Here is a 27,538-nt window from a genome sequence, read left to right on the forward strand (position 1 = left end):
ATCATATAACCCATGCAGTACAGGGATGTATTAAATGCTGCCACCAAGCGTTAATTTTCCTTCATTCCGGGGGAAGCCGGTGTGGGAAATGTCATCATCGCAGTTTATGCGGAATTCTTCTAACTCAATGTGACCATAATCTGGTTTGTGAATTACTGATATCTCTTGCATAGATCTGTAAATATGTTTGAACAAACTCTTGGATAATTTTCTGCACCTCGCCACCAATTTATCCGCCCTAAATTAGCTCAAATTACTATGAATGTTTTTTTTTAAAGTTAATATTTATTAAAATTTAATAAATAAAAGTTAGGCCTACCTTTCTTCCTTTTTTATAAACGACAACACAATTGCAACTTTAACATGGAGGAAGAAAATTCCATGGCTGCAACAACTGCACTGCTTCTGAGTGCGCAGTCAAGAAGGTCACGTTAAAGAAGGGCATATATATTAGACCCGATGACTGGGGCGGGCGCTAGATTCCTTTTTTCGAAATTTTGACAATTTCGAAACTGATGTGGCTGATGTGTCAGTGTGTGTATATAGTTGCGATAACTACGATAACAACGTAACCCTCCTCTTACGCCGTTGAGAGGAGGGTTACGATAACATAACTCTCCTCACGCCGTAGGGAGGAGGGTTACGTTATCGCAACTATGTGTATCCCCAGTCAAGAGTGGTGGTACTTTGGAACAAATTACAAGGCTCCCCGGTGAGCGTTATAGTTTCTAGAAGTAGGCAAAAATGAGACACATAACAACAGTAATAATTTACAAGTATTGTTGATTTTGGCGCTACATTGTATGTCTTCTATGATTGATTGTGTGATTGATTGATTGAACGTCATAAGTAACAATACACAGGTTGCCATCTTACTGTTTAACTTGACTATTTTAACTAATTACCGATAATTTGACATAAAACTTCTTTTTGTTTCACACAGGTTGTTTAATGATAAACAATGGCGAGAAGATTTCTGCAGCAGTGGATGCCTTCTGCAAGTCGTCAGTACACAAGGTTGCACTGTAACATAAGATGGTTTGATTCCTTAAAGGCTCAACGTCATCCTCAGATTCCCCAGACCAACTGTCCAACCAAACAAACCTGGCGGACGATCTGTACTTCAGCACATTGGAACAGATTTTGTTTGAACACCAAGAAACCAGCAACCTTTAGACAGTTCTTATTTGACTTTTCAACCAGTCGGTCTAGGACTTTGCTGTATGGGCGTGACAGGCCGGTGAAAGTTTTAACGAGAGAATTCAAAACATCTCCCCCTCATCAGGCCCTTCCTGCTGTGATTGCTTTTCTAGTTGTCAAACCGATTGCAAAATTAACTGCGATATTCAGCGGGCGGTAAGTCGTCATCACAAGAGGATTAAAGTTTTGTTGTTGAAGGATGGCTTCTGATGACTGGCACCCCGAACAAAGATATTGCCAAAATAGGAAGACCGCCAACATAGGGTTAGATAACTCAGTTGGTAGAGTTGGTTTCAATTCTGAGATCGTGGTTATTCCTGTGCATCAGCCATGAAAAACGCCCCCACAGATTAGCTATTAGGCGCCCCTAACTTGCAATCTCCTAATATAACGGAGGTTAGTCTTCAAGAGGGCGATATTTCAGGCAATAATGTATTGGCTGTCAAGTAGCTTAAAAGCCACGATCGCAGACTTGGAATTTGGTGGAGCGTCAGCATGTTATAGCTGCCATTATATAGACTGGGCTATCTAGCCCTAATGTTGGCGGCGATAGGTGTTCCCCCTATTTTGTGAATATCTTTGTTCAGGTGTGGCGGCAGTGCAGTTAGAAGCCAGTCTTTTTATAACCCTGTCAGCACTTTTTAAAAAAAAGTTTATTTTCTGTTAAAAATTTAGCCTTTAAAGCCATTTGACCCTTTCGGTTCAGAAAAAAAAATAAAAGTCCACAGATTTACAAATAACTTACAGGGTTTACAGAAGGCAATGGTGAAAGACTTCTCTTGAAATATTAGTCCATGAAATGCTTTACTTTTTGAGAAAACACCAAAACAATATAAATTCTCGTTAACGAGAATTACGGATTTATTTTTAACACATGTCATGATACGGCGAAACGCGCGGAAACAAGGGTGGGGTTTTCCGTTGTTTTCTCCCGACTCCGATGACCGATTGAGCCTAAATTTTCACAGGTTTGTTATTTGATATAGAAGTTGTGGTACACAAAGTGTGGGCCTTGGACAACACTGTTTACCGAAAGGGTCCAATGGCTTTAAAAAGAAGTTGATTTTCTGTTAAAATTTAGCCTTTAATAACATCATCAAAAACTATTAGCCTTATCTAGCATTTTGGTAGGGATTGTAAAGAAATCGATGGGCTCTGAAGAATAAAGGGTTAATAATGTCAACTGATGTCCTAACGTTTTATTCTTACTTACAGTTTCTTCAGGAATTGGTGGAAAGCACTACCTCACAATAAAAGACAATACTTCTATGAAAGCCTACGTAGGAACAAGTACAAGATTGCAGCTGCATTGGCCGGGTTAACAGGAGTTGGTGCTATCTACTATTACAGTCACATACAAATGACACCAATCACTAACAGAAGACGTTTTATAGCACTTACAGACAACCAGTTCAGGAAAATTGCTGAAACGGAGTATGAAAAAGTAGGTTAAACAAAGGTTTTGCTCCATTTTATTTTCCATCACTCAGTATTATTCTTAAAAGTCTTCAATTTGGCAATGTTCTCATTTTAATGAAACTGAATCAAAATAATAATAATGAAAATAACTTGTTCTTATATATATAGCGCTTTCACAATAATTTCTCAATGTGCTTTTCATCAGTGCCCTGGCCAATAAATAGCATTCCTTTAATCTTTCTCAGCTCCCTGGGGAGTATACAGCCCTGAGCTGCCTTATCCACCTCTACCCTAGTCTTGGTTCAAGACTTTCCTGGATTTGTCACAAGAGGGCGCGCTATCATCCCCAACGCGCTATCATCCACGAACCGCTATCACCCGAGAACCGCTATCACTGAAGAGTCTTGGCACATTCGTTAGATGCGCGTGCGTAGGTTTCCCGCAGAGCCAGCATTTTGGGGGGAGATTTAACGAATGTGCCAAGACTCTCCTGTGATATCGTTTGATAGCACGTCGGGGATGATAGAGCGCCCTCTTGTAACAAATCCAGGAGAGTCTTGAACCAAGACTACCTCTACCCTCGCAGGTATCCATTTATATCCATGGGTGAAGAGAAGCAATCAAGCAAAGCATCTTGCTCAAGAACATAAGTGCCATGACCGGGATTCAAACCCAAACTCCGATGACTTAACTGCCCAAATTTGATGCTCTAAACCACTCTGCCATGACACCTTTTAATCACTACCGGGCAACCTCGGTAGTCTAGTTGGTAAGACACTGCTCTAGAATTGCAAGGGTCATGGGTTCGAATCCCACCCGAGTAACATGCCTGTGATATTTTTTCACAGGACTCGGGGAAAGTACTGAGTATACAGTGCTAACACACATCGGTGTATGGGTAAAAAACCAAAATTAATACTCTTTATCCTCGATGCAAATTTAACATTTAACATCTATTATACCTTTTAATCAGTAGTCAGCTTGTGGATATTGACAACAAGTTTGCGATGTAGGGAGCTAAGGATTGAATTTTTCTTTTAACATTTCCGCAATCTTTTATTTTTTCATACAATTAAAGGAACACGTTGCCTTGGATCGGTCGAGTTGGTTTTTGTAAAGCGTTTGTAACCGTTTTTCATAAAATGCATATGGGTAGAAAGATGTTGTAAAAGTAGAATACAATGATCCACACAAACATGCCTCAAAATTGCGTGGTTTTCCTTTTACCTCGTCGACTAACACGTCGGCCATTTATGGGGGTCAAAATTTTGACTCCCATAAATGGCCGACCGTGTTGGTTCGCACAGTAGAAGGAAAACCATGCAATTTCGAGGCAAACTTGTGTGGATCATTGTATTCTACTTTTAAAACGTCTTTCCAACCATATGCATTATATAAAAAACGGTTACAAACGCTTTTGTTTTGACCAACTCGTCCGATCCAAGGCAACGTGTTCCTTTAAGATGAAGTCGCTACACGCTGATAAATGCGTGCACAGCTCACATCCTCTTTATTTGACCATCGGAAAAATTGTGTTGAAGATTACTGGAGCCAATCAAGATATTCCACGGATAGCGGACCGGACGTGGATGATACACATCATTGACAAAGATGAAAAGAATGCATTTGTATTGCCGGTAAGTCAATATGTTTGGTTGAGAGCGTGGTATGGTTCAGAATTGGATTTAATAGTCATTTAGATCTTTGGTGTATTGAGTTTCTGGTTTGGTAAACCCTTACACTACGCTTTATAAATATGTCACATACTTTATTTTAAAGGGAAGGTACATGTTTGGTAATTACTCAAAACAAATATTAAATTGAAAACTGACTCGGTAACGAGGGTTGGAGAGCTGTTGATAGTATAAAACATTGTGGGAAACGACTCCCTTTGAAGTAACGTAGTTTTTGAGAAAGAGGTAATTTCTCACTAAAATAATAAAAGACTTCTAGCTAGAAGTCTTTTATTCCGATCTGAAAGCACACAAATTCGTCCAACAAGGGTGTTTTTTCTTTCATAATTTTCTCGCAACTTCGATGACCGATTGTGCCCAAATTTTCACAGGCTTGTTATTTTATGCTTATGATGGGATACACCAAGTAAAAACACTGGTCTTTGACATTACCAAATGTATACAGAACTTTTAGATAACACTGTTATAATTCCACTGTAACTGTTTTTTTTTACAGAATGGTGAAATCTTTGTCTTTACTGGTATTCTGAAAGCTGTAGCGAATGAAGAACAACTTGGCACGGTGCTTGCTCATGAGATAGCACATGTTGTATTAAACCACGCTGTAAGTTATAAACCCATACTTCCTTCCATAATTTACAATTATACACCCTGACCAATCATCAATCACATACAAATGGGCAATCTCGGTGGTCTAGTTGGTAAGACAATGCTCTAGAATTGCAGATGCATGTATACAGTGCTAACACACATCGATGTACTAAAGACAGCAAAAAAAAGTAACTCGGCTGTTGTAAAAGCACCTATATTTTAAAATTGTTACTCATGTTCTAAAAACGAAAATACCAGGAGACGGACAATTAAATTATTAGATTTTGACACTTTGTAACAATCGGTCGAGTATTGTTGTTGCGGTAAGTGCTTACAAGTGAAAAGTGCCGATTTCCATTGTTGCAGTAATTCCTATTGACAAGAACAGCTTTTCAAAATTCCCGCTATTAGATTCACGCTGAATCAGAGGAGAGATCAATCATGTCAATAGGAGTTACTGCAACAATTCAAATGGGCACTTTTCACCTGTAAGCACTTATTTACATAAAACACAATCTGTAGATTCGGCTAGTTTGCAGTGGTTTAGGATATCCTCAGTAGGGGGATCATCTTGCAGGCCTTGCAAGGCCATTTTCATTTTGCAAAGGGCACTTCCATCGGAAAATCTTAAAGTCAATGAGAAACTTTTGAAGGGGCACCAAGGCCAAGACTAGGGGCAACCGAGGCCATGCGTGTCCTGTGAGTAATTCCACGCCTGATGATAGCTTAGTGGTTTCTGTCGCTGCCTTACACCTCTGTGGACCCCGGTTCGAATCCCGGACTGGAGCCTTGCATGTGGATTGGGTTTTCAGTCCCTACCTGGGCCCAATTTCATGGCTCTGCTTACCGTAAGCACAGAATTGACACTTACGGAAGCAGGGAATTCTGTGCTTACGGCAAGCGTATTTCACGGGTTAGCGGCAAATTTTGGCTTCTGCACATGCGTACTTCACAGTACTAGGCATTCTACGCTTACAAGGCTAGCGCAGAAGTTCGGCGTTTGCTATAAGCCGGGAATCGCAATCGTAAGCGCAGAATTCGGCGGTAAGCAGAGCCATGAAATTGGGTCCTAATTGCTTGGGTTTCCCCCATTGGGGTTTTCCTCCCACATCTAAAACTTAACATTTCTTGTTTCCTATCCATCCCGTCATTGGCACTAGTATGCTCTTGGGTCTCAGAACATCAACAACCTGAGGTGACAGTTATTCAAGCTTCCTTGGAGACAAATTACTGCTAAACCCAATCATTCTTTGTTTCTATTTCAACAGGCAGAGCAGGTCAGCTTTACCGAGTTTGTTGATCTGCTTCTTATCGTCGTCTTGGCAGCACTCTGGGCTCTTCTACCGAATGATGGGATAGCGCTGGTGGCAACGTGGTTCAAACAGAAAGTCGTGGAGGTAGAGACATAATTAAAATCATTTGTATTCAAGTTGTCTGACAGTGTATATATTGACTTTTGAATCTTATAACTAATAATATTAGAGGCAGCTCACTGATTACTAAAAAAAAACCAGTGGGTATCACAAGGTTAATATGGGTTTGATGCCTATAAAAGCGAACCGCTGATTTTTTTGTTGCCTTCTCTTGGTTTTTTTCCCAGCTCGTACTTGAAATGCCCTACAGTCGTAATCTTGAAGCTGAGGCAGATGAAGTTGGCCTAATCCTTGCAGCAAAGGTAAATAAGGACTTTCGTTTGATAACAATGATGTTACTCTTGTCATACATTTCTGATAATAAAAAACAAGTTTGCTTTATAAGTGAACTTCATCACTGTAGCTCCCAAGCCTGAGGAAACATGTAAACAAGGGTGATTGCTATGCGAACCAGAAACACTGGCCTTACCCTACTCTTCGACGAAAATTGTTCTCGGTTCTTTTACGTGACATCACATGAGCACACCACATAGCCTTTTGTATTAACTTAGCGTCACCTGTAAGACACCAACGTCCCCAATCAGCTCAGCCAACCTCCCATTCTAGATAAACTCTGACAACTTTACGTCCATCACTTTATGCCAAACTTTATTCTCACATAAAGGTTTCTCTGCACCCGGAACGTTCATGTGCTGTCCAGCATTATGAAATCAAGGTTGTGGTTTTGAGTCCTCCCACACTAACATATTTCCCATTATATTGTCGTCTAGTTACTGAATCCCAATTTCTTGATTTGTGCACTTTATAATCATTTGTATGAGAGAGATTGGCTGTTGCCAGCTTTGTGTTTGTATCCCATTGTGGGAGTTTGCCAATTCCCTCGACGGGAAGATCATCTAAAAAAAAAAAAAAAAAAAAAAATCCTGTGATCTTCACTGAAAATCACCCTTTTTTGTCTGACAGAGCTGTTTTGATGTCCGTGAAAGCAAAGCCTTCTGGGAATCCATGGCCTTACAGAGTAACGGTGGTGGCGAGGATCTAGAAATTGAATGGCTGAGTACACATCCAACACACCAGAACCGAGCAGATAAACTAGACACCCTCATGCCACAAGTAAGTTGAATCTTCTCTGGGTCCGACCAAAAAAACCTTAAAGGCAGTGGACACTATTGGTAATTACTCAAAATAATTTTTAGCATAAAACCTTTCTTGGTGACGAGTAATGGGGAGAGATTGATGGTATCGAAATCAACCATCTAAAATCAACCATCTAAACGCACACAACTTTGTGTGACAAGGTTTTTTTTTTTCTTTCATTGTTATCTCGCAAGTTCTTTGACCGATTGAGCTCAAATTTTCACAGGTTTGTTATTTTATGCATATGTTGAGGTACAGCAAATGTGAAGGCTAGTCATGAACAATTACCAATAGTGTCCACTGCCTTTAACCCTAAGCCTCCCAAATCATCTCCGAGATAATGTCTGATTGTGGTTGGTTAAGTACTGAGGCCCTAATAACAACTGCCTATCAGTAGGCCATATGAATGGAAGAGAAGGATGAGTAGGATTGAAGGTGCCTGGGAGAAAGTGGTTGGTCTGTACTTTACTGATCTCAATCAACAGTTATATCCAATTTCACATGCGAAGGCCATTTTTCCAGACTATAGCTTCGGTTTGGGCTCAGGCTTACTCTCTCTCTCTCGCTCTGCTTATTTGAAACCCTGTACCAAAATCATACATTTTCAAGTTCACAATACCTGATCGAGCCTTAGTCAGAGAAGTGGTTTGAAAAAAGAACTAAGATCTTGTGTTACCACCTCTACAAGCCTGTTGCTTCAAGGAGGTGACAAAGGCAAATTTCTCCATGCCCCTGGTCATAGCGTTGGTGCCCCTTGAAACATTCTAATAGTGGTGTACGATTTCCCGTAGAGGTGCCCCTAAGGAGACCACGCCTTGGTGCCCTTGCCCTTTCAAGAACGAACCCATCAGGCCTGCTCCTATACCAACACGATCAATTATTTTTTCTCTCATTTATGGCAGGCACTGGCGTTACGGAAACTTTGTAAATGTCCACCTCTCCCGAAGATTGACCCATCACTCGCTGTTCAGAAACAGAAGGAGATTCTCCAGGAGGAGCGGGAGAGGAGGAAAGAACAGCCAGTGGTCATGTCAGGAATACAAATATCATCATAACAGAATGACACTAGTCAACAGCAGAGTGTGGGTTTCGATTCCCGGTCATGACACTTGTGCCCTTGACCAATGCACCCATTTATCATCGTAGTAGGACTCGAACATCAATGTGCCGAGTCAAGGGTGAGCAGTCTAAGTCAACGAACCCAAGCTTTTTGGTGTTTTCAGCAGCAGAGTGTGGGTTGAAACTCCAGTCATGACACTTTAAAGGCACAATAACCATAATTGGAAGGTAGTGAACTCTGCTCTACCAGCCATGACTCCTAGTGGATGATACCCATGCCTACATCCTTACTGACTGTGAAGGGGATAACCCTGTTTCAGCCCCAGGAGAAGGTGGTACGAGCCCTTGGTGACAGTTGATTTTGGCCGATAGTCTAAATCAGTTAAGTGTAGCCCTCACATTGAAGTAGCCTTGTGATGTTAGCCGATAGCCCATCTCTCATAAACATTTTTGGACAGTACATTAGAAAGAGATTCAATGTGTAAGTTCATGCAATGATTTGCCTGAAAGAACATCCATCAATCACATTAAAAACCCATATATCATCATAAACTAACGACTCGTAAGCCAATGAACAGCAGAATGAAATTTGATGTGCGAGATCAGATCAGACCTGACGCATCATGGAGGTGATGTGATTTGCCTGAAAGAACATTGGTCCACGTTAGATATCCCGAGAATAATCATTATGTAAATCGTTATGTAAATTTTTAATTTTTAATTTTAAAATTAAATTTTTAATAAACCCTCTTTTTTAAAGACGAAAGAAAAAAGGTAATTAAGAAAACACAGTGCACTAGCAGGAAGCTGAGGCTGTGCATCTCTTTGTACACGTTTCATCATTATCAGTGGATTGCTAGCATTGATTTTGTATCTAAGGCCGTGTCCGAAAGGGCGACTTCGGCTAGAGCTACGGCTAGATCGCACGCGTCTGCCTATTCTTCAACACTGGTAGATGCGCTGATCTAGACGTAGCTGTAGCCGAAGTCGTCATTTCGGACACGGCCGTAGTAGGATTTAAATGAGGAAGTAAAATTAGCTTTTGGCGGGTTAGATTTGAATAATGTCTGGTGCAATGACTTGCTTAGTCACAATATACCGCTAATACATTTGAATTCCTCAGACTGTTGAGACAGTTGACAGTTGGCATGTCAAATGGTTCGGGGCAAGTCTTAAATTGCATCTACAGCAACTTCCAGATGAGAAGTCCCTGGTACTATTGTGCTATACACATCCATTCCGAATTGTGTATGGGTGTTTAACCGTCTCTTACGTAACTACGTAAGCTTGCATTGTACCAGACACTATTCAAATCTAACACGTCAATGGCTTATAAGCTGTTGCAAACTGTTAACCAATCAAAAGGACCTATGGTATAAATGCAATGTAGTTTGTTTTTAATTTAAGGTTGAAGTGGAATTACTGAGAGAAATAAATTGAAGATATTTGTATAAATGGAAAGAATTTATAATAATACCAATAAAGTGCCTAGTCATGTGGGAATGCTTTTGAGTACTGAACACAGTTACTTATGAATGACATATATTAACCTGGGCACTGCCAATTAAAAACCGTGTGGCCGAAAAGACAAACAAAATAAACCGCCATAAGACAATGTTTAAAATCCCAACAATTTATTCTTACAACTTGTGTGTAATACAGATTATTAATTCATGCTGAAATTCAGAAAATTGCATTTCAATTTCTAAAATATTATTTATAAGAAATTCACATTTCTAAACTGGCAACAAATGTACATTGTAAAATACCAAAGGAATGTAATTACATTATGGAATAAAAAAAAAAAAAAAATTCAATTAAAATTTCAGAAAATTGTTGTATTCTTCATTGTAGGTTCAAAAAGTAACCCAAGTAATATTTATTATTGATGAAATAATTGCATTGGAGAAAATTAATATAATTTTATATTAACCGATACACTGACAGACTGTTTTTTTAAAGCATTATTCACTCATTACTTTCAAGTCTTGCTATAGAGTATAGGTTCACATCCCTTCCGAGTAGTCAGGGCTCGAAATTCACTGTTGACCACAGAGCCAAATTTCAAGACACTGCTTCAAGACGCTGGACACTATCGGTAATAGTCAAAGACCAGTTTCCTCACTTGGTGTATCTCAACATATACATAAAATAACAAACCTGTGAAAATTTGAGCTCAATTGGTCATCGAAGTTGCGAGATAAAAATGAAAGAAAAAAACACCCTTGTCACATGAAGTTGTGCGCTTTAAGATGCTTGATTTTGAGACCTCAAATTCTAAGCCCAAGGTCTCAAAATGAAATTTGTGGAATATTACTTCTTTTTCGAAAACTGCTCCACTTCAGAGGGAGCCGTTTCTCACAATGTTTTATACTACTAACCTCTCCCCATTACTCGTTATCTAGTAAGGTTTTATGCTAACAATTATTTTGAGTAATTACCAATAGTGTCCACTGCCTTTAAGCACAAAAATTTGCTCGGCACAACAAAATGATGCTTACCAGAATAAGGTTACCAACCAAACTACCATGTCATCTGTACAATTTGTAACTGGTATCCTGCTCATTTCTGATAAGCGGAAAATTGTTTAGCATTATTTTCTACTTTTAAAGAAGCTCTTTGAAATTTGGTCCTGGCTTGAGGGAAATGATTTTAACGTTGGGCCAGTTTACCTAGCCCTGACAAGTGTAGCATTTTTTAATTGCACAAAAAATCACTGTAATGTCTTTCAATTCTGTGAGTATCGAAGTACACTCGAAAATATTCCCCCAAGCGCTTGTTCAAATAAAAATAAAAGGTTTATATTCTTCTCCTTATGGTTCTTTTCCTGTGAAAAGAGTTCAGTCGCCAACTCTTCTAACTTAGGATTAATCTCACGACTAAGGACCACTTAATTTCCCTATCCACAGACGTGAAGCCGCATTGAACCCATTCTAAGTTAGGACGAGTTACTCATTTTTACTCGTGAAATTGGCTGCTGGTCTAGTAAACATTTTGAGCTACCAGCCCTAATGGTCAAGGGATTTTCACCTCCAATATAAAACCCTGGTAGTTTATGAATTTTGGTTTTTATAGGACGAAAAACACACCCATCAGTGTATGGCTAAATTCAAAATTGTAATATTCCAAATAATGTCTAACATGGCAAGTAGTGAACTAGTAAAAGGACTGAATACAGCTCCTATTAAAAATTGCAGTTGCACCATTTTGTTATTCACAGTAAAAATTTGATGAAGTGAATGAAAGAGTTGCGACGAGCTCTTGATCGTCTGAAGGCGAGGGCCTTAATATTGAACGTTTAAGACAGAGTTGCTACTGTTTTATTCCCGTTCATGAATGCACTTTTTGTTAAAAAACTTACTTGAAAAATCTAAAAAACGGTTAAGTTTCAACTCCTGTTTCGTAGGCCCTACTATTTTGTCCTCGGTCTCCATTTTGCGAAAAGGTTCAAATTGCATGCAACGCCCAACAGTTGCGCATGAGCGCATACTGATAGATTTTACATCGAGTACTGGTATGTATTGATTGCACTACACATCAATAAGCGCCCATGTAAGCTAGCGCTCCAGACCTTATGTTTAACCACTCTTTACTATGTTTATGTCACACATGGCCATGTGACCTCCTCTCAACCAATCAGAGTGGATAAACTGTCCCAATAGTTGTTTCACTTTCCTTTTCTCTTCTGATTTTCCCAATTTTCGACGAACAAATTTCATAGTATTTTCTGCAAACCTCCATAAAAAGTTCAAAATTCTACTTAGTACAAAAATCTTCTTAAGTCTACATTTGAGGTCAAAACTAATTTGAAAACATGCTGTGCACAAAACGGTAAAACAGAACAGGTCGACTTTCAGAAAGTCATTTTACTTGAAGGGAGCCCTCGGCACACTTGACTTACACAGCTAGCACAGATATTTGGCGCTTACACAGTAAGCGGAGAATGGTGGTCTAAGTGCAGAATTCGGCGGTAAGCACAGCCAGTAAAATGGGTCCAGGTTGTTTTCTGGTTTGTCAGTCACGTGTATTACCCCTAAGAGATAATTTTTAAGCCTAGCAAATAGTTTGCTAAAAACTTTCCAGTCAATGGACACAGAGCTTAGTTTCATTTTAGTGGAAAACGGCACTTACTGAAGCAGACAATCTGCGCTTAGTGTAAATATGTATGTCACAGGTGTAGCAAAGACTTTTCACTTTAGTCCATGTGTACTTCAAGTTACTGTGCTTTTTTTGCTTACACACCTAGTGCAGAATTTAGGTGCTTACCCTGTAAGAAAAGTTTTATCTCAGATAAGCTCAGAATTCCACTGTAAACTGAGCCATGAATATCGCCCCTGAGGGATTCCTGGTTAAATAAAAAAAAATAAAAAAGACTTAGTGGATGAAATATTGAGGTATTATTTCCTCCGATGTTTTCTCAACCTGTGGAGCCCACCTAAGCCCGGATGTAAGAGCCTCATTGTTTCAGGAGAAAGGCTGGTCATTGGAACAGCCCTCTGTGCCTCCCTCTGGACTTCACGCTCATTCACCCAAGAATCTGGAAGGCTGTAAAGACATAGAACAAAATAGTTAGTATTGGAATCATGGTCCGCCATTTGTGGAGCAAAAAGATTTTGGTTCTATAAAATGTTTTACTGTTTTAGTTTTCTAAGTAAAAGGAAAAACTACACTATTTCGAGGTATATTTGTGTCGATTATTATATTCTAGCTTCAAAACAAATTTCAAATAAAATTCTATTTACATTAATCGCTTTTAGAGCCATTATACACTTTCGGTAAACAGTATTGTCCAAGTCCCACACTTCGTGTATCACAACTTATATATAAAATAACAAACCTGTGAAAATTTAGGCTCAATTGGTCATCGGAGTCGGGAGAAAATAACGGGAAAATCCACTCTTGTTTTCGCGCGTTTCGCCGTGTCATGACATGTGTTTCAAATAAATCCGGAATTCTCGCTATCGAGAATTGATATTGTTTTAATGTTTTCTCAAATAGTAAAGCATTTCATGGAACAATATTTCAAGAGAAGTCTTTCACCATTACCTTCTGTAAACCATGTAAATTATTTGTAAATCTGTGAACTTTTATGTTTTTTTCTGTACCGAAAGTGTATAATGGCTTTAATAAACCCAAAGCACCAATCCGCGGGTAGTGCGTCCCTGTAAATTAGTCTAAGTAAATCAGATATCGACGCCAAAAAATATATTAACAACCTTTGACTTCAAGATCATAACCACTTACATGTTTTCTGGAGTCCAGTGAAGTAGAACTCGGACTTGATCATTCTGATCAACTCTTTTACCAACAACCTGAAACAAACAGCATATAAATATTTATTTGAATATTTCTTTTTTTAAAGGTTGACACCATTCAAGTGTAAAAAGTATTTTCAAAGTTAAGAAAATTGAAATTCACAATTAAAAGCATACATCAAATACACACACACAAAGGCCTATAGTTAAGAAAAGAATAACAATTTAATTATTTAACAAATAACAAATAACAATAAAAATACTAAAGCATGTATCAAATATTTATAATAAACGTGTAAAAGCATGCATCAAATAAACATATAGTGACATGGGTACATTAAAGCATGGTCAAGAAAATCTAAATTATCAGTAAGCGGGAGTAACCACCATAAGCTATGTGTACATGCAATCACCACATATACTGCAGGCTGAAACTACTGTACCATTCAGAACCCTATGTATTGAATGGTAGGGCAGTTAAACAGTCAATAAAGGATGATCTCAAAAAATCTATATATTGCACTTTTCTAACAGCTGCAGTCCATCAAGGAAACATAAAAATTATAACGAGTCTCTTACCTCCTGTTAAAACATGGTAAAAAAAAATGGGTTTTCTCCAGAACGCTCCAAGCCAAATTTCTGAAAAACGTGGGGTCAAACAAACCCGCGCGACAAAGGAATTGTGACGTCAGTGGCGGCTATTTGGTGTGGAAATGCCAAAGCTGGAGAACTGTGTTCAAAACCAATAGGGGAAATTCAGCAGTGGCGTCCAGGGTCATTATATTAGATAAGCCGTTTTTGACTCTCGGCTGAAAAAGCCGCGCGGCCGGGTGCATTTTTGACTCGAGATATTTATTACTAAATGTAAATTTTGAGAGTAAAATGGTTATTAACCGGTATCTGCGATGTCTATTTGGCCATACAAAGGTAATAGTTGACATATAGAGATCATCCTTTATTGGCTCTTTAAAGAGACAGTACAATAAGACCTATTGTCCCTGCATGGGAAATACATTCGCCTTTTTTTTTTATACATACAAACGTACCAATTTAACATAATACCAACGTTAAAAATGGGTTAAACAGTACAATAGAGTATTAAAAGTAGGCCTAAATAGAAAGTTAAAAGTGAACCATAGAAAGATAGAAGGGCAGATACCAACAAAATACACTATACAACAATAATTATAGTAAAAAGGCAATAACAACAACGGCGTTAGAACCCAAATGATACCACAGCTCACCGTAGATCAAAGCAGGCTTGTAGCTGTACATTGAATTATAAACTCTCTCACAAAGTTCTGTGCACCCTCTGTCATATCTATGGGGAGAGCGCCCACGCATATAGCGCATGCTGTAACTGAGAGTTAAAAAATAAATGTACAGCCACAGGTCTGCTTTGATCATCATAATAATAATAATTTATTGAGTTATACTGTAGCCAATTCATAAGATGTACACAAGCGCATAACAAAATAATCAAGAAACAATGAAATAAACAACAACAGCAAAAGGTCAATGATAAAATGATAACAACAGCAAAAATCACAAAAGAAACACAACAAATGGTGACAGAGCCCCTTCAATCAAGCTACAAAATCTAAGCCTCTTAAGACTAAAACTGAAATCTTACCTGACTGTGGAAGAGTATATTCCGCCCATGTCCAGCCGTATCAATCTGAGTTGATGAATTAATAGCCACGAGCTGATGGTGCAGTCTGTCCATCGTACAGGTGTCAAAGAAATCATCCGTTTTAGCTGAATGTTTGGAAGGAAAAAAAGAACCCCAAAAGATAAACTACTAGAGAAAACATGTAGGGAGGGGGTTTCTTAGTCATATCTACAGGTGTCAAGGAAATCATCGATTATAGCTGAGTGTTTGGAAGAAAAAAAAAGAACCCAAAAAGATAAATGAAACGAATTGAGCTCAACAATTAGAGAAAACATACAGGGAAAGGGCTAGTCAAGATTTCCTAAAACTCAACAGGGATGTGTGGGATATCTGGCAACTTTCCACACCTCCTCCATTACACCAAAAATTCCAAACATGTTTTAAGAGGCAGGAATGTGATCATGCCTGTGTGTACTTAGAATTGGTAGCTCTTTATACCTTGTGAAAATCGTCTCTTGAACTTCAATCTTTTCTTCTTCATCATCCTGCCGGGACTGTCTTCCTTACTCCTGGGCGTCTTCTGTACGGCTTGCTCACTAAGATGAGTTTGTACGTGACGGAGTTGCCCACTTTCTGTTGGGAAACTCATCAAGCATCCTGCCAAGAGGCAACGGAAGGGTTTATCCCCACAGTGGGGTAAGACATGCTTGAAGAGCCACGAACGAGAGCTGGAAGGCGTGTTGAACCATTTACAGCCGTCCCACAAACAGACGTACTTCTTTACCCCCTTGTCCACCTGGAAAGCAAAAAAACACACACAAAAAAAACCAGGAAAATTAATTAACGAGAAAATAGAATTAGCTGTTGCAAACTGCTTACCAACCAAAAGGGCCTATGGTATGAACGCAAAAATGGTATGCAGAAAGGCATTGGAGAGCCCCACGTGTTCTTGCTCACACGTGCGTTGTGGGCGGAGCCTACTGGATCGGTCTACTTCACGGCCTCCGTGGCCCTAGTCTTCAAATTCAAATTCAATTTCATTATTGGTTTATTTTCATATAAAAATACAAGACCAAATAAAAAGTCATAGACTAATGGCATTTGGTTAACAATAAAATTACATCAAAAATATATGTACAAGTTTACATGATAAAACAATAATATTTTAAATATTACTAGAGTTAAATAGACAAACAGGAATTGGGAAAACAGCTATGGACATGAGGGGGGATTTGTGGACACAAAATAAAAACAAAACAAGGGAGTTTAAAACAAAACAGCAACATTCTGTAGGCAAGGGAGATTTGAACACAACATGAGCACAAAGGAAATGAAACGGAGCGGTTATCATGAACTGATTGAGTTAAGCATCTGGAGCATTGAGGGGACTGGCGAGTTTTTGTATCTCTGAGTTTTTATCTGAAGGTGTTCTAGTTGCCTGGTGTTTCTTAAAGTAGGCTCTGACAAATAATTAGATTTACATTTTGGGGGGAGGAGGTGGCGATGATTATCAGAAGTGAGCAGAGATTTGGCAAATTTAAGAACTAGGTGTTTACGCCTTTCATTCAATGATTCAAGTCTAAAAAAATTCACGTGATCAAGATAAGACAAAATATTCGGATAAGCAATAATACGCAAAGCCCTTTTTTGAACTTTTTCAATATTATTAGCTTGTATTTCAGTGATTCCCGATGACCAAACAGCAACACCGGATTCGAGTAATGGGCAAATGTATAGTTTATAAATAACAATGAGGTCATTGGCTTGAACTTGATTTTTCTTTAATTTACTTAGTATGTAAAGTCGTCGTGAAGCCATACTGACAATCTGTTGAACTTGTTGGTCCCATTTGAGATTATTTGGAATGGTAATCCCAAGAAGCTTCAGTGATGAGACAGCTTCAAGTTGCACACCATTGACATGCAGCTGAATGGATGAAACCGGATTTCTAAGAAAAGAAATCTGCATTACCTTACATTTGGAAGGATTCAGTTTCATATCATTAACATCACACCAATGCACAAGATCATTAACACCAGATTGTAAGTTTGAAACCACACTGAGATCATCGACATACTTCCATCGATTTTGGATATCATTGGCAGCATCATTGACCATGGCCAAAACGAGGATTGTCCCAATTTTGTGCCCTGTGGGACACCACATGTCAGTCTCAGTGGGGTTGAGATTGCACCATGATACCGAACACTTTGGGTTCGACCTGTAAGAAAACTACATATGGTGGGAAGGAAGGCTGGATTAACTTCCAGTTGTATTAATTTTTCAACAACAGTTGTATGATTGACGTGATCAAAAGCTTTGCTAAAATCAACAGTACACAAGTTGACTGATGTTCCACCCTTATCAATATTCTTATGTATTGTATCCATCATGTCAACAAGATAATGCGAAACTGAACTACCTTTCAGGTTACCACTTACCAAACTGCTTAGGATTGAGATTGATGCCCATTCAAAAGGTTCCGAAAGATTCAATCATTTTCCAATAGAAGTGCCCTTTTCGAAATGAAAACGACACTGCCCTCTCAAAAATGAAATTCCAGGCCTGTTTGAGAATTAACACAGTTGAATTTGTTTTTTTATCTTAAACTCATCTGTGTACCAAAGGGTTAAAACAAAAACCCCAAACCAAAGTATTTTTACAATTTACTATACCTGTTTCTGGGCATGCTCAATCCGGACGTGGTCGGCGAGATCCGCACTCGTGTCCAGCTGTATATTGCACGATTCCCAGCGGCATATGTAAGTGACCATCTTTTTCTGCGATGTCGGCGTTGTGCAACCGGATCCACTTGGTTGGAGTGAAGTCAGTGAGGAGTCACTACCGCTGTTACTACGAGGCATGATGTAAAGCCCTAGTGAAAAAGACAGGTCATTAGTTTAAAGCCATTGGACCCTTTCGGTACAGAAAAAAAGAAAAATGTTCACAGATTTACAAATAATTTACAGGGTTTACAGAAGGCAATGGTGAAAGACCTCTCTTGAAATATTAGTCCATGAAATGCTTTACTTTTAGAGAAAACAGTAAAACAATATAAATTCTCGTTAGCGAGAATTACGGATTTATTTTAAACACATGTAATGACATGGCGAAACGCGCGAAAACAAGAGTGGGTTTTCCCGTTATTTTCTCCCGACTCCGATGACCGATTGAGCCTAAATTTTCACAGGTTTGTTGTTTTATATATTAGTTGTGACACACGAAGTGTGGGACTTGGAAAATACTGTTTACCGAAAGTGTATAATGGCTTTAATAACATTAATATTAATAATATTTATAAAATGACTTTTACAAAAACTCTGTACATTGTCTACAAATAAACACAAAATATTAATAACTTTATTTAGTGTTAAAAGCAAATGAGTTTTTAACGTGACTTTGAAAGATTCAAGGGAGGAGGCCTGACGGATGTGAAGAGGAAGATTGCTCAATAATGTAGGTGTGATGACTGTGAAGAAAGCCTGTTGGCCGCTACCGCCTGCAGGTGTACGTGTTACACAGTTCTCTAGTTGCATTTTTTTGCAGCGAATGTTTTGCAGTCGTTGAACACGGTTCAACTGTTGCGAATCATTGCAAACATTTAGCTACCTCCCAACTTTTTATTTAGTTTTACTTGCATCTTGCACCTACAGAGCAAACATTTAGCTACCTCCCAACTTTTTAGTTTTACTTGCACCTTGTACAATAAAATGCGGATAACTTTCCGTATGGCGCCACCACTTTTTCACTCATTTTTACAAAAAGGGATATATCAATCAGGTAAATTAGATACTATATTATTTTATTTCGAATGAAAAAGTGGTGGCGCCATACGGAAACTTTTCCTAAAATGCACCCGCAACACTTGGCACCGTACATCGGGAGGAGGGTTACGTTATCGCAACTACTATTCTTGGCGTTTACATCCTGACTGAAGTACTATGCCAAGTACTGAAATAGAAGTAGAAATAGATGTGAACGAAGGCTAGTTGCGATAACGTAACCCTCCTCCCGACGGCCGAAACGAAGGCAAACTTATGTTTACAAAAAGCAAAGATACAGCGAAAACTAGAACCAGTGACTGGGGCGCTAGATAGATTCCTTTTTTTCTAAATTTTGACATTATCGGTCATAAGTCAAAATTTCGAGAAAAAAAATCTAGCGCCCCAGTCACTGGGTCTAAGCATGGAGATCTAATTCTACCTCCATGGTCTAAGCGAAAACAAAGAATCAACAACAACATGATCATTCAACAACAACATGATCATGACAGACGTGACAACAACGATCGGGGAAATCGACTGAACTCTCGACCAACTTACTAGTCTTATTTATTATTAATTTAACTTAAGGAACTTTCACAAAAACTGCCGTAAAACACCCCGACATTTTTTATGAAATGTAACTTGTAAACGACATTGAAGTAACTAAAACAATATTTACGTACTTTTGGTCACTTTCTTCCACCAAAAACGACACCTCCGTGACCCCCTCTCTCTAGTCTTTGGCCGCCGGTTTCTGTCCTGTGTGGTGTGTGTCTAGTCAGTCTTTGTCCGGTTAAAACATCAAACAGTCGTTGGCGCGTCGCAAAAGCGCTTATGCTGCGCCCTCTCTCGGTCGGACAATCGCAGTCTTTTCGAAACCAAGGTTTTTGAGAAAGAGGGCCTGAAATTGGCAGGTAAAACTAATAATAATAGAAGAAACTAAAAACTTAATTGCATGACACTGTGGCAATCCAGACTGTGGGCCACTACGAAGTTTAAGGAGTGCTACGCCTAGTTTTTTTGTAAAAAATATGAGTTGACATTGAACAAAAGAAAGAGCTGAAATTAAAAAACAAATAATTTATGTCATATCTGTATAAAATTATAGGCTGCAAATGAAAATGTGGATGTCATTTTAAATTGACCTCAATGCTCACATGAAGTGTGAATCTGTGGCTTTACAACTTCGACGACATTTAACAAATAAAGTATGTATCATTTCTTTTTTTCTTTTATTACTATTTCTGGATTTTTCAAAGATCCATAAACATTCTTAACTTATACACATTACATTATACAAATTTAAAGAAACTGTACAAGAAAATCACACTTTTTGAGGCCTATATATTTAATAATTAAAAATAATACTCTTATTTTCTTTGATGACCTGTGTTGTTTTTTATACACTTATATTGTATATACATTTTTACCATGATCTATGAACCAAAAATTAAGTTTTGTTTATTTGTTGCATTTGAAAATCATTTTGTAAACATTAGTTGAACAAAGTATAGAAAATTAGTTAATAATAGTTTTTCAGTCAAGTGGATTTCCCACATTACAATCATCTGCAAGATTTAACCATAATTTTGGGAGTCAATATCACCATGTGTACCTACTTGTTCTGCTTTAAAGGCAGTGGGCACTATTGGTAATTGTCAAAGACTAGCCTTCACAGTTGGTGTATCTCAACATATGCATAAAATAACAAACCGATAACAATTTGAGCTCATTCGGTCGTCGAAGTTGTGAGATGAAAAAACATCCTTGTCACGCGTAGTTGTGTGCTTTTAGATGCTTGATTTTGAGACCTCAAATTCTAAATCTGACGTCTCAAAATCAAATTTGTGGAAAATTACTTCTTTCTTGAAAACTACGTTTCTTCAGAGGGAGCTGTTTCTCACAACATTTTATGCTATCAACCTCTCCGCTTTACTCATTACCTAGTAAGGTTTTATGCTAAAATATATTTTGAGTAATTACCAATAGTGTCCACTGCCTTTAAGCAGCTCTATAAAAATTTGCCCTGGGTCTCAATCTCAGGCATAGAGCTGCTTAAAAGCAAAACACCTTTGCAACTTAAGAGTCTTACCAACTAGACAACCAAGATTGCCCGGTAGCTAGAGTCGCCAATACTTTTATTGGATAGTCCAATGTACTTTCATCATAACTTGGTCAGGTATCCCCTACACACAATGACAGTGACAGGTACTTATTCTAAGCTTTAATGAAGTACCAGACTATTTGTTGCTTCCAGCCTCGGTTTGGTTACATTGCGCTGAATTGGAGAAACAAAAAATGGCTGCTTTGTGATCAAAGTTCCATCATCAACCAAGTTCGGGTGGCAACTAGACTTGACAACTGACTAGATTAACCAGTAACCATAGAGCAGAGATTGACTATATCGAGACATGCACTGGAGCATAGTCAACCATGGTCAAGTCCAGAGCTACATCACAGTTTCTGGTCAAGACAAGTCGCTCACCCGCATTTACTCATCATTGTTAGCAGTATAGTTATACAGAGTACTATCGGCGGGAATATTGGGGAGGAGGTAATTTTTATGCCATGTCTAAATTGGCAGCTACGGCTAGATTGGCGCACCATCATGCATTGAGCTAGACTTGTTGACAAGTCGTTAAATGTCTGTCGCGGTGATAGCGTTCCGACTCTCTCCGCGATTCCCGCGATATTCTCGCGAGACTGCTGGCCCAGTGAGACAACTGCTCTCACGACTACGGTCCCATTTCATTGGGACTAGAGGTCGGCAACCAGCAGATCGTGCGAGAGCAGTGATCTCGCGAGAGCCCTGACACAAATCGACCATCTCACCGCAGCAGACCATTAATGACTTGTCCACAAGTCTAGCATCGAGCAACAGTTGTAGTTGTAGCACTAGCCAGCAAGGCTGATAAAGCCTGACATAGAGCGAAGGAATGGAGGGTTTACTAATTTCAAGTAAAAGGGGTGTATGATCTTAAAATACAATCAAGTACTGCTGCTAAACATGTTCAGAATTAAAGACACACTATTCAATGCAGTTTACCCTTTTTCACCAACGGCACAAACAGTTTATGTTTGCCAGTCGTTGTAAGGAATTGTTAGTCACTTTTTCATAGTTAAACTTAAAACAACCTGATTTGAGCGTCCTACACCCGATTCAAAGAAGTACACTAACATAAAACAAGATTGATCACCATGGCAATTTACTTAAATTACAATATTATTAAAACATTAAAACACAGAATTAAACAATTAAGTACACAGGGAAAAAAGGATTTTTTATGATGAATTTTGCCAAGAACAAAAATCTACCGAAACTGAAATTGATTTATACGAAATTGAAAGTTATCATCGAAGAATTTCAGCATCATAGTAGACCCAAGACTTAATTCTGTGACACTGAGAACTGAGTTGTGAAAGTCTCCCACTTATTTTAACTTTTCTATGAACCTTGTTTTGCAAGATGACCAAACAGATACAAGGAAAGTATTTAAGGCACAGGAGGACTTAGGACTTTGAGTGGCATAGCTAAGAAAATCCCCAAACAAAAGATTTCCCCTGTTGTCCACAGTTACAAATGGGCCCAATGTTATGGCTCTGCTTACCATAAGCAAAGAGTCTGCGCTTGTGGAAGCAGGGAACTCTAAGCTCGTCAAGTGTAGTTCACAGGTTAGCAGGATCTTGATTGTAAGCGCTGAATTACGCGGTAAGCAGATTCGTGACATTGTGCCATGGTTTGACCAAGCCCTCTCCTGTACGAAACCCATGGAATTCATGCCCCTAGTACATGTAACACAATCAACCTGCAGCATTTTAAGTTGTACATTTTATACTTGTATATACATGTTAAAACAATAATGCTAATACATAAAACAATAACGCTATACATATACATAATTAACCAAAAATTAGCACAAATCAATAGAATGAGATTCGATTGGTGGGGAATGGAGGAGGAATTTAGAGCTCAACATTTTGTTACACAAAATTTTGAGAGACCGTGTAGAAGCATAATTAAAAAGTACAGAGAGCGCCATTTGGAAACAACCCCTTTTCAGGGAATGTGTCTGGAAATATTGCAAAATGTCACCTTTGATTTAAAAAAAAAAAAAAAAAAAAATGCCAGGAAAAATACAAATGCCAGCCAGGGAGGAAATGGCCTCTGCTACCCATTGTTCTGGCCAAAAGTTTCTAATAGACTTTTAAATTTAGCAACAGTAGTGCCTACTTCGCACAATGAAAATGGCCTTTCCCTCTCAAAGTTGAAATTCCTCAAAAAGAACCACAAAAAAACGTAAAACAAAGACTGCAAATACTCAGAAAATACTGCTGGATGAATTTTAGCTGCAATAGTGGTAACACATGTAGTTCAATCAACTTTCGTCCACAGCCCAATTTCATGTTAACCAGAAAATACTGCTTGACAAATTTCTTTGCTGAGCAAAAGTTGAGTGGGCACCAGCTTTAAGAATAAAAACATAATGTAAAATGTATTTTGGTTGGTAACTTGTTTCTATTAAGCGCTTGTTTCTATTATACTATTCAGTGCTTAGCAAGATTTTGTGCTTACAGGTTTTATACAATTGGGCCCAGTACAATCTCTAAAGGGTAGACCATTCTGTGTTTAACTTCTCGCACTCCCTTTTTATCGTTTCGGTAGTTCTGAGCATTTCTGAGAAGGGTTTTACATGGTGAGTCTGCTGCCACCTAGTGTTCTAAAAGTTCCCCATTCACAAATGCCCGGCAAAAAATCCTTCACTACAAATCAGAAATACCCTGCAAAGTATAAATGTGACCCAACCTTAAAGGAACACGTTGCCTTGGATCGGTCTGAGTTGGTCTTTGAAAAGCGTTTGTAACTGTTTTTTATACAATGCATATGGGTAGAAAGATGTTGTAAAAGTAGAATACAATGATCCACACAAACATGCCTCGAAATTGCGTGGTTTTCCTTTTACCTCGTCGACTAACACGTCGGCCATTTATGGGGGTCAAAATTTTGACTCCCATAAATGGCCGACCATGTTAGTTCGCACAGTAGAAGGAAAACCACGCAATTTCGAGGCAAACTTGTGTGGATCATTGTATTCTACTTTTAAAACATCTTTCCAACCATATGCATTTTATAAAAAACGGTTACAAACGCTTTTGTTTTGACCAACTCGTCCGATCCAAGGCAACGTGTTCCTTTAAAGGATTTGTGTACTTTTTGTAACACAAAACACAATGTCCACAGATTTATATAAAACTAACACCGTTTGAAGATATTGATAGCAGAAATATTACTTGCTGAGGTGCTTCAGTTTTTGAGAAATTAGTAAAACAATGTCATGAAAATACGTGTTTACATGCTAACCTGATTTTTGTCTCATGATCACCAAGACGCAAACTATTTTCATGACATTGTTTTACTCATTTCTCACAAAGCAAGTAATATTTTCCGGGAAGCTTTCTACTATCATTTTCTTCAAACTGTGTAAGTTGGAAATCTGTTGACATTGTGTTTTTTTGTCCTACAAAAAGTAACCAGACCCTTTAACACAAAATAATAATAAATCTAAAATTTCCACCGATTCTACTAGAGCGGGATTTGAACCTGCGGCCAACGGATTTAAGTATGGAGGCTAATAACATTTGAAGAAAGCAGATTAAGAACACCATTACAGGACATTACAAAAGTTAAGTTTCGTCCTCTCCCTCGTAATTGCTAAAATAATAGAGTATTTAAAAATATGATATATTAATAATACGTAGAATTGCCAAGGTGGGTTATGGTACACTTTTAGGCTCGTTAATATTAAACGATACACGTAATCACTATCAAAACACAGTCATCATCTAAATTAAAAATATCCGATAAAATTTAACCACAAGAATTTGTCGTTTAGGATTTTGTGTATTTACAATGCATATATAGTGCCACATGCAGGCACTCAACTTCAACAAGTGAATAGATTTAGTTTTCATATTAAAATATATAATGTATACCATATATTAATGTCCAAAAAGTGTATGACAACGTACGCTTCTGGATTATTTACAGTTTTAACGGGAATGGGACGACAAATAAAAGGAAAGCAAATCGTTAGGGTGGCATTGGGGGTGTTTTTTGAATTTGGCAAAAAGTTACCCATCATGTACTCTCTGTCTAGTTCCTACGTTCTGTTTATAAAGATATCTATTAAGTAGCTAATCATTTCGAAAGCACCAGTCTGATTGAATGGACATAAAAAGCTTTAGGTTTTGAACATGGTCAGGGCCAAATATCAAAAAGGTGTTCAATAGGAAATACTGCTAAGCGAGTTTGTTTGCTAAGCAGAATATCAGTTGAGCACAAGTCGTAACAATGCGAACTTGATACAATTTTGGCTGTAACCTGATTTGCTAAGCAAGATTTGGCTGTGCTTCGCAAGTTTTGTACTTTATAGGCTTCATGAAATTGGGCCCCGCTGCTACATGTAGTTTTGATAAACAACAAAATTTCTTAACAATGCTTAGAGTAATTTCAAGGTATTCTGGACACAAATGTTAATTAAAGAGTATATTTTCAAGTGACAAATCACAAGTTAGCAGATAATAATAAGTAACTTTTGATGCATTAGATTAGAGTCATGGATTCCAAAGGACCATAGAGAGCGAGCTCTAGCACTCCCAGACAGCAACTCAGCACGGCACTCTGTGTGTTCTATATGGGCACCGGACACTATTGGTAATTTCTCAAAATAACTGTTGGCATAAAAACACTTACTTGGTAACGAGCAATGGAGAACTGTTGATAGTATAAAATATTGTGAGAAATGGCTCCCTCTGAATTAACGTTATTTTTCAGAAAGAGGTAATTTCTCACTCAATTATTAAAAGACTTCAGACCTGAAGCCTTTCACTAGGTATCTGAAAGCACATCAATTTGTGCAACAAGGGTGTTTTTTCTTCTTTCATTATTCCCTAGCAACTTGGATGACCAAGTGAGTCAAAATTTCACGCATTCGTTATTTTGCGCTTATGTTTGGATTCACCAAGTAAGAATACTAGTCTTTGACCAATTTACCAAAGGTGTCCAGTGCCTTTAATACAAGTCAACAAGTGGTTCCTAATTCTTTAGACTTGAAAGTATCGTCCTGAGATATGATCGGTGTACAATCTCACCTGCAAGTCAACTACAACGTGACATGATAATAGTGGTGATGATGGGTTGGGGGTGGAGGGGGGGCGTCACCAGTGTCCAATAGTTTTCAGTGCCCGACACCAACTGCGCATTTGCAATGGCATCGGTAACACCCGTTTTAGACAGGCGCTCCAGAGTCACGCAGAACCAAATTCTGAATTCAGTTCATGAAAAGTTCTACGTCTGAAACAGAAAGGAGCGACTGAACGCGCTAGAAGTTAAAAGATTTACTGTTGTCACGATGTTGCCGGTCTAAAACCAAAATTTATTTGGGACAACCTAGAGTTGCTCCTAATCTATTTGGTTCAATGCGAATCTGGCGCGCCTATCTAAAAAGGATGCTAGGGGTAGTGAGTCTTAAGCCCGGGAGGTCATCATTAAGATGTGTAGCAGAGAAATTACATTAGCTGTGCGTTCACAAACCACATCAGGGTCGAGGTTCCTTAGCATGAGACATTTCATCAAGTAGTGACAGAGGAATGACACCAACTGCGTGTTCAAAACGGTGGAGGGATGGAGTCCTTTGTCTGCGGACTTTTTCATCAAGTGGTATAAAGGGAAAAAAAACACCAGCTGCCAGCGTGATGAGTTGCCAGTCTGAAGAAGCCACTACGGTAGTGTTGAAACGGCACTAAACAATTGTGAGTTTGTCCTCCATTTTTCATCCATGCATTGAGTGGTGACCAATCACTAGTCAATATTCCATGGTAACCTATGCATTCAATGATGGTCGACTTTTGTCCCTCGCTCGAACTTGACCTTTGCTGAAGTTTTAATGAACATTCCTAATGAATCTATTTGATAGCATCAATTGCCTGTTAGTATCTTCATCAAGGGCGGGGATACCTTAGCTTGACAGTGGCATGACAGCTTGGGTTGGGGTGGGGAGGGGGGGGGGGTTGTGACCATTTCACCTGGTGGTATTTGAGGTGTGACCACTGATGATGGCTTGCGAGCGTCGGCTGGAGGCTTGACGTTGCCTGGCAAGGAATGACTGACCGGTGGAGGAGTTTGCTAGCCTGTCCTCGGCCGCCTTACGGTGCATGTGCATACCCTTCAAAAAGAGATAAAGAGACGTGATGATAAGTGACGTTTGAAGCTTTGAGCAAGTTCTAGTGCTCAGCTTTACTTTGCCCCTTGAGCACCTCTTTGTGGTGGATTTTGGCGGCTTATAATTATTCTTTATTATTATTATTATTATTATTTACTGAGTGACAGATATGAGTGCTACATAAGAAGCCACTATTATTAGTATTATAGCAGTTG

The 27,538-nt window shown here is 38.6% G+C and overlaps 3 protein-coding genes across 6 annotated transcripts in view; 1 reads left to right on the forward strand and 2 right to left on the reverse strand.

The window, feature by feature from the left end:
• Positions 1-30: 30 nt before the first annotated feature.
• Positions 31-8,470, forward strand: LOC139946077 (metalloendopeptidase OMA1, mitochondrial-like). 2 transcript variants are annotated; one of them, XM_071943677.1, is made up of 9 exons: positions 31-143; positions 944-1,356; positions 2,416-2,644; positions 4,083-4,256; positions 4,810-4,917; positions 6,173-6,301; positions 6,505-6,579; positions 7,241-7,390; positions 8,317-8,470. In XM_071943677.1, exons 2-9 carry the CDS (start codon positions 962-964, stop codon positions 8,467-8,469), a joined length of 1,413 nt encoding a protein of 470 aa, XP_071799778.1. In that variant the 5' UTR covers positions 31-143; positions 944-961; the 3' UTR covers position 8,470. The 2 variants fall into 2 exon arrangements, with proteins under 2 accessions (XP_071799778.1, XP_071799780.1); XM_071943679.1 differs by having other exon boundaries at positions 4,161-4,256.
• Positions 8,471-12,867: 4,397 nt separating this feature from the next.
• On the reverse strand, positions 12,868-19,875 carry LOC139946078 (zinc finger protein AEBP2-like). 2 transcript variants are annotated; one of them, XM_071943681.1, is made up of 6 exons: positions 19,784-19,875; positions 18,016-18,215; positions 15,839-16,136; positions 15,362-15,486; positions 13,718-13,785; positions 12,868-13,018 (listed from the first exon to the last, which is right to left on the reverse strand). In XM_071943681.1, the coding sequence occupies exons 2-6, from the start codon at positions 18,202-18,204 to the stop codon at positions 12,871-12,873; spliced, it is 828 nt and encodes a 275-aa protein (XP_071799782.1). In that variant the 5' UTR covers positions 18,205-18,215; positions 19,784-19,875; the 3' UTR covers positions 12,868-12,870. The 2 variants fall into 2 exon arrangements, with proteins under 2 accessions (XP_071799782.1, XP_071799781.1); XM_071943680.1 differs by having other exon boundaries at positions 19,788-19,869.
• A 4,325-nt stretch (positions 19,876-24,200) lies between these two features.
• LOC139945899 (protein Hook homolog 3-like) overlaps positions 24,201-27,538 on the reverse strand; it is a 32,937-nt gene continuing 29,599 nt past the window's right edge. Inside the window, exon 18 of one of the 2 annotated variants that reach the window (XM_071943400.1) lies at positions 24,201-27,326. In XM_071943400.1, the coding sequence (XP_071799501.1) occupies positions 27,183-27,326 (144 nt within the window). In that variant the 3' untranslated portion in view covers positions 24,201-27,182. The remainder of the gene's footprint in view (positions 27,327-27,538) is intronic. The other variant, XM_071943401.1, reaches the window with a different exon arrangement.

This window comes from Asterias amurensis, chromosome 13, assembly GCF_032118995.1.
Source record: "Asterias amurensis chromosome 13, ASM3211899v1".
Lineage (NCBI taxonomy): Eukaryota > Metazoa > Echinodermata > Asteroidea > Forcipulatida > Asteriidae > Asterias > Asterias amurensis.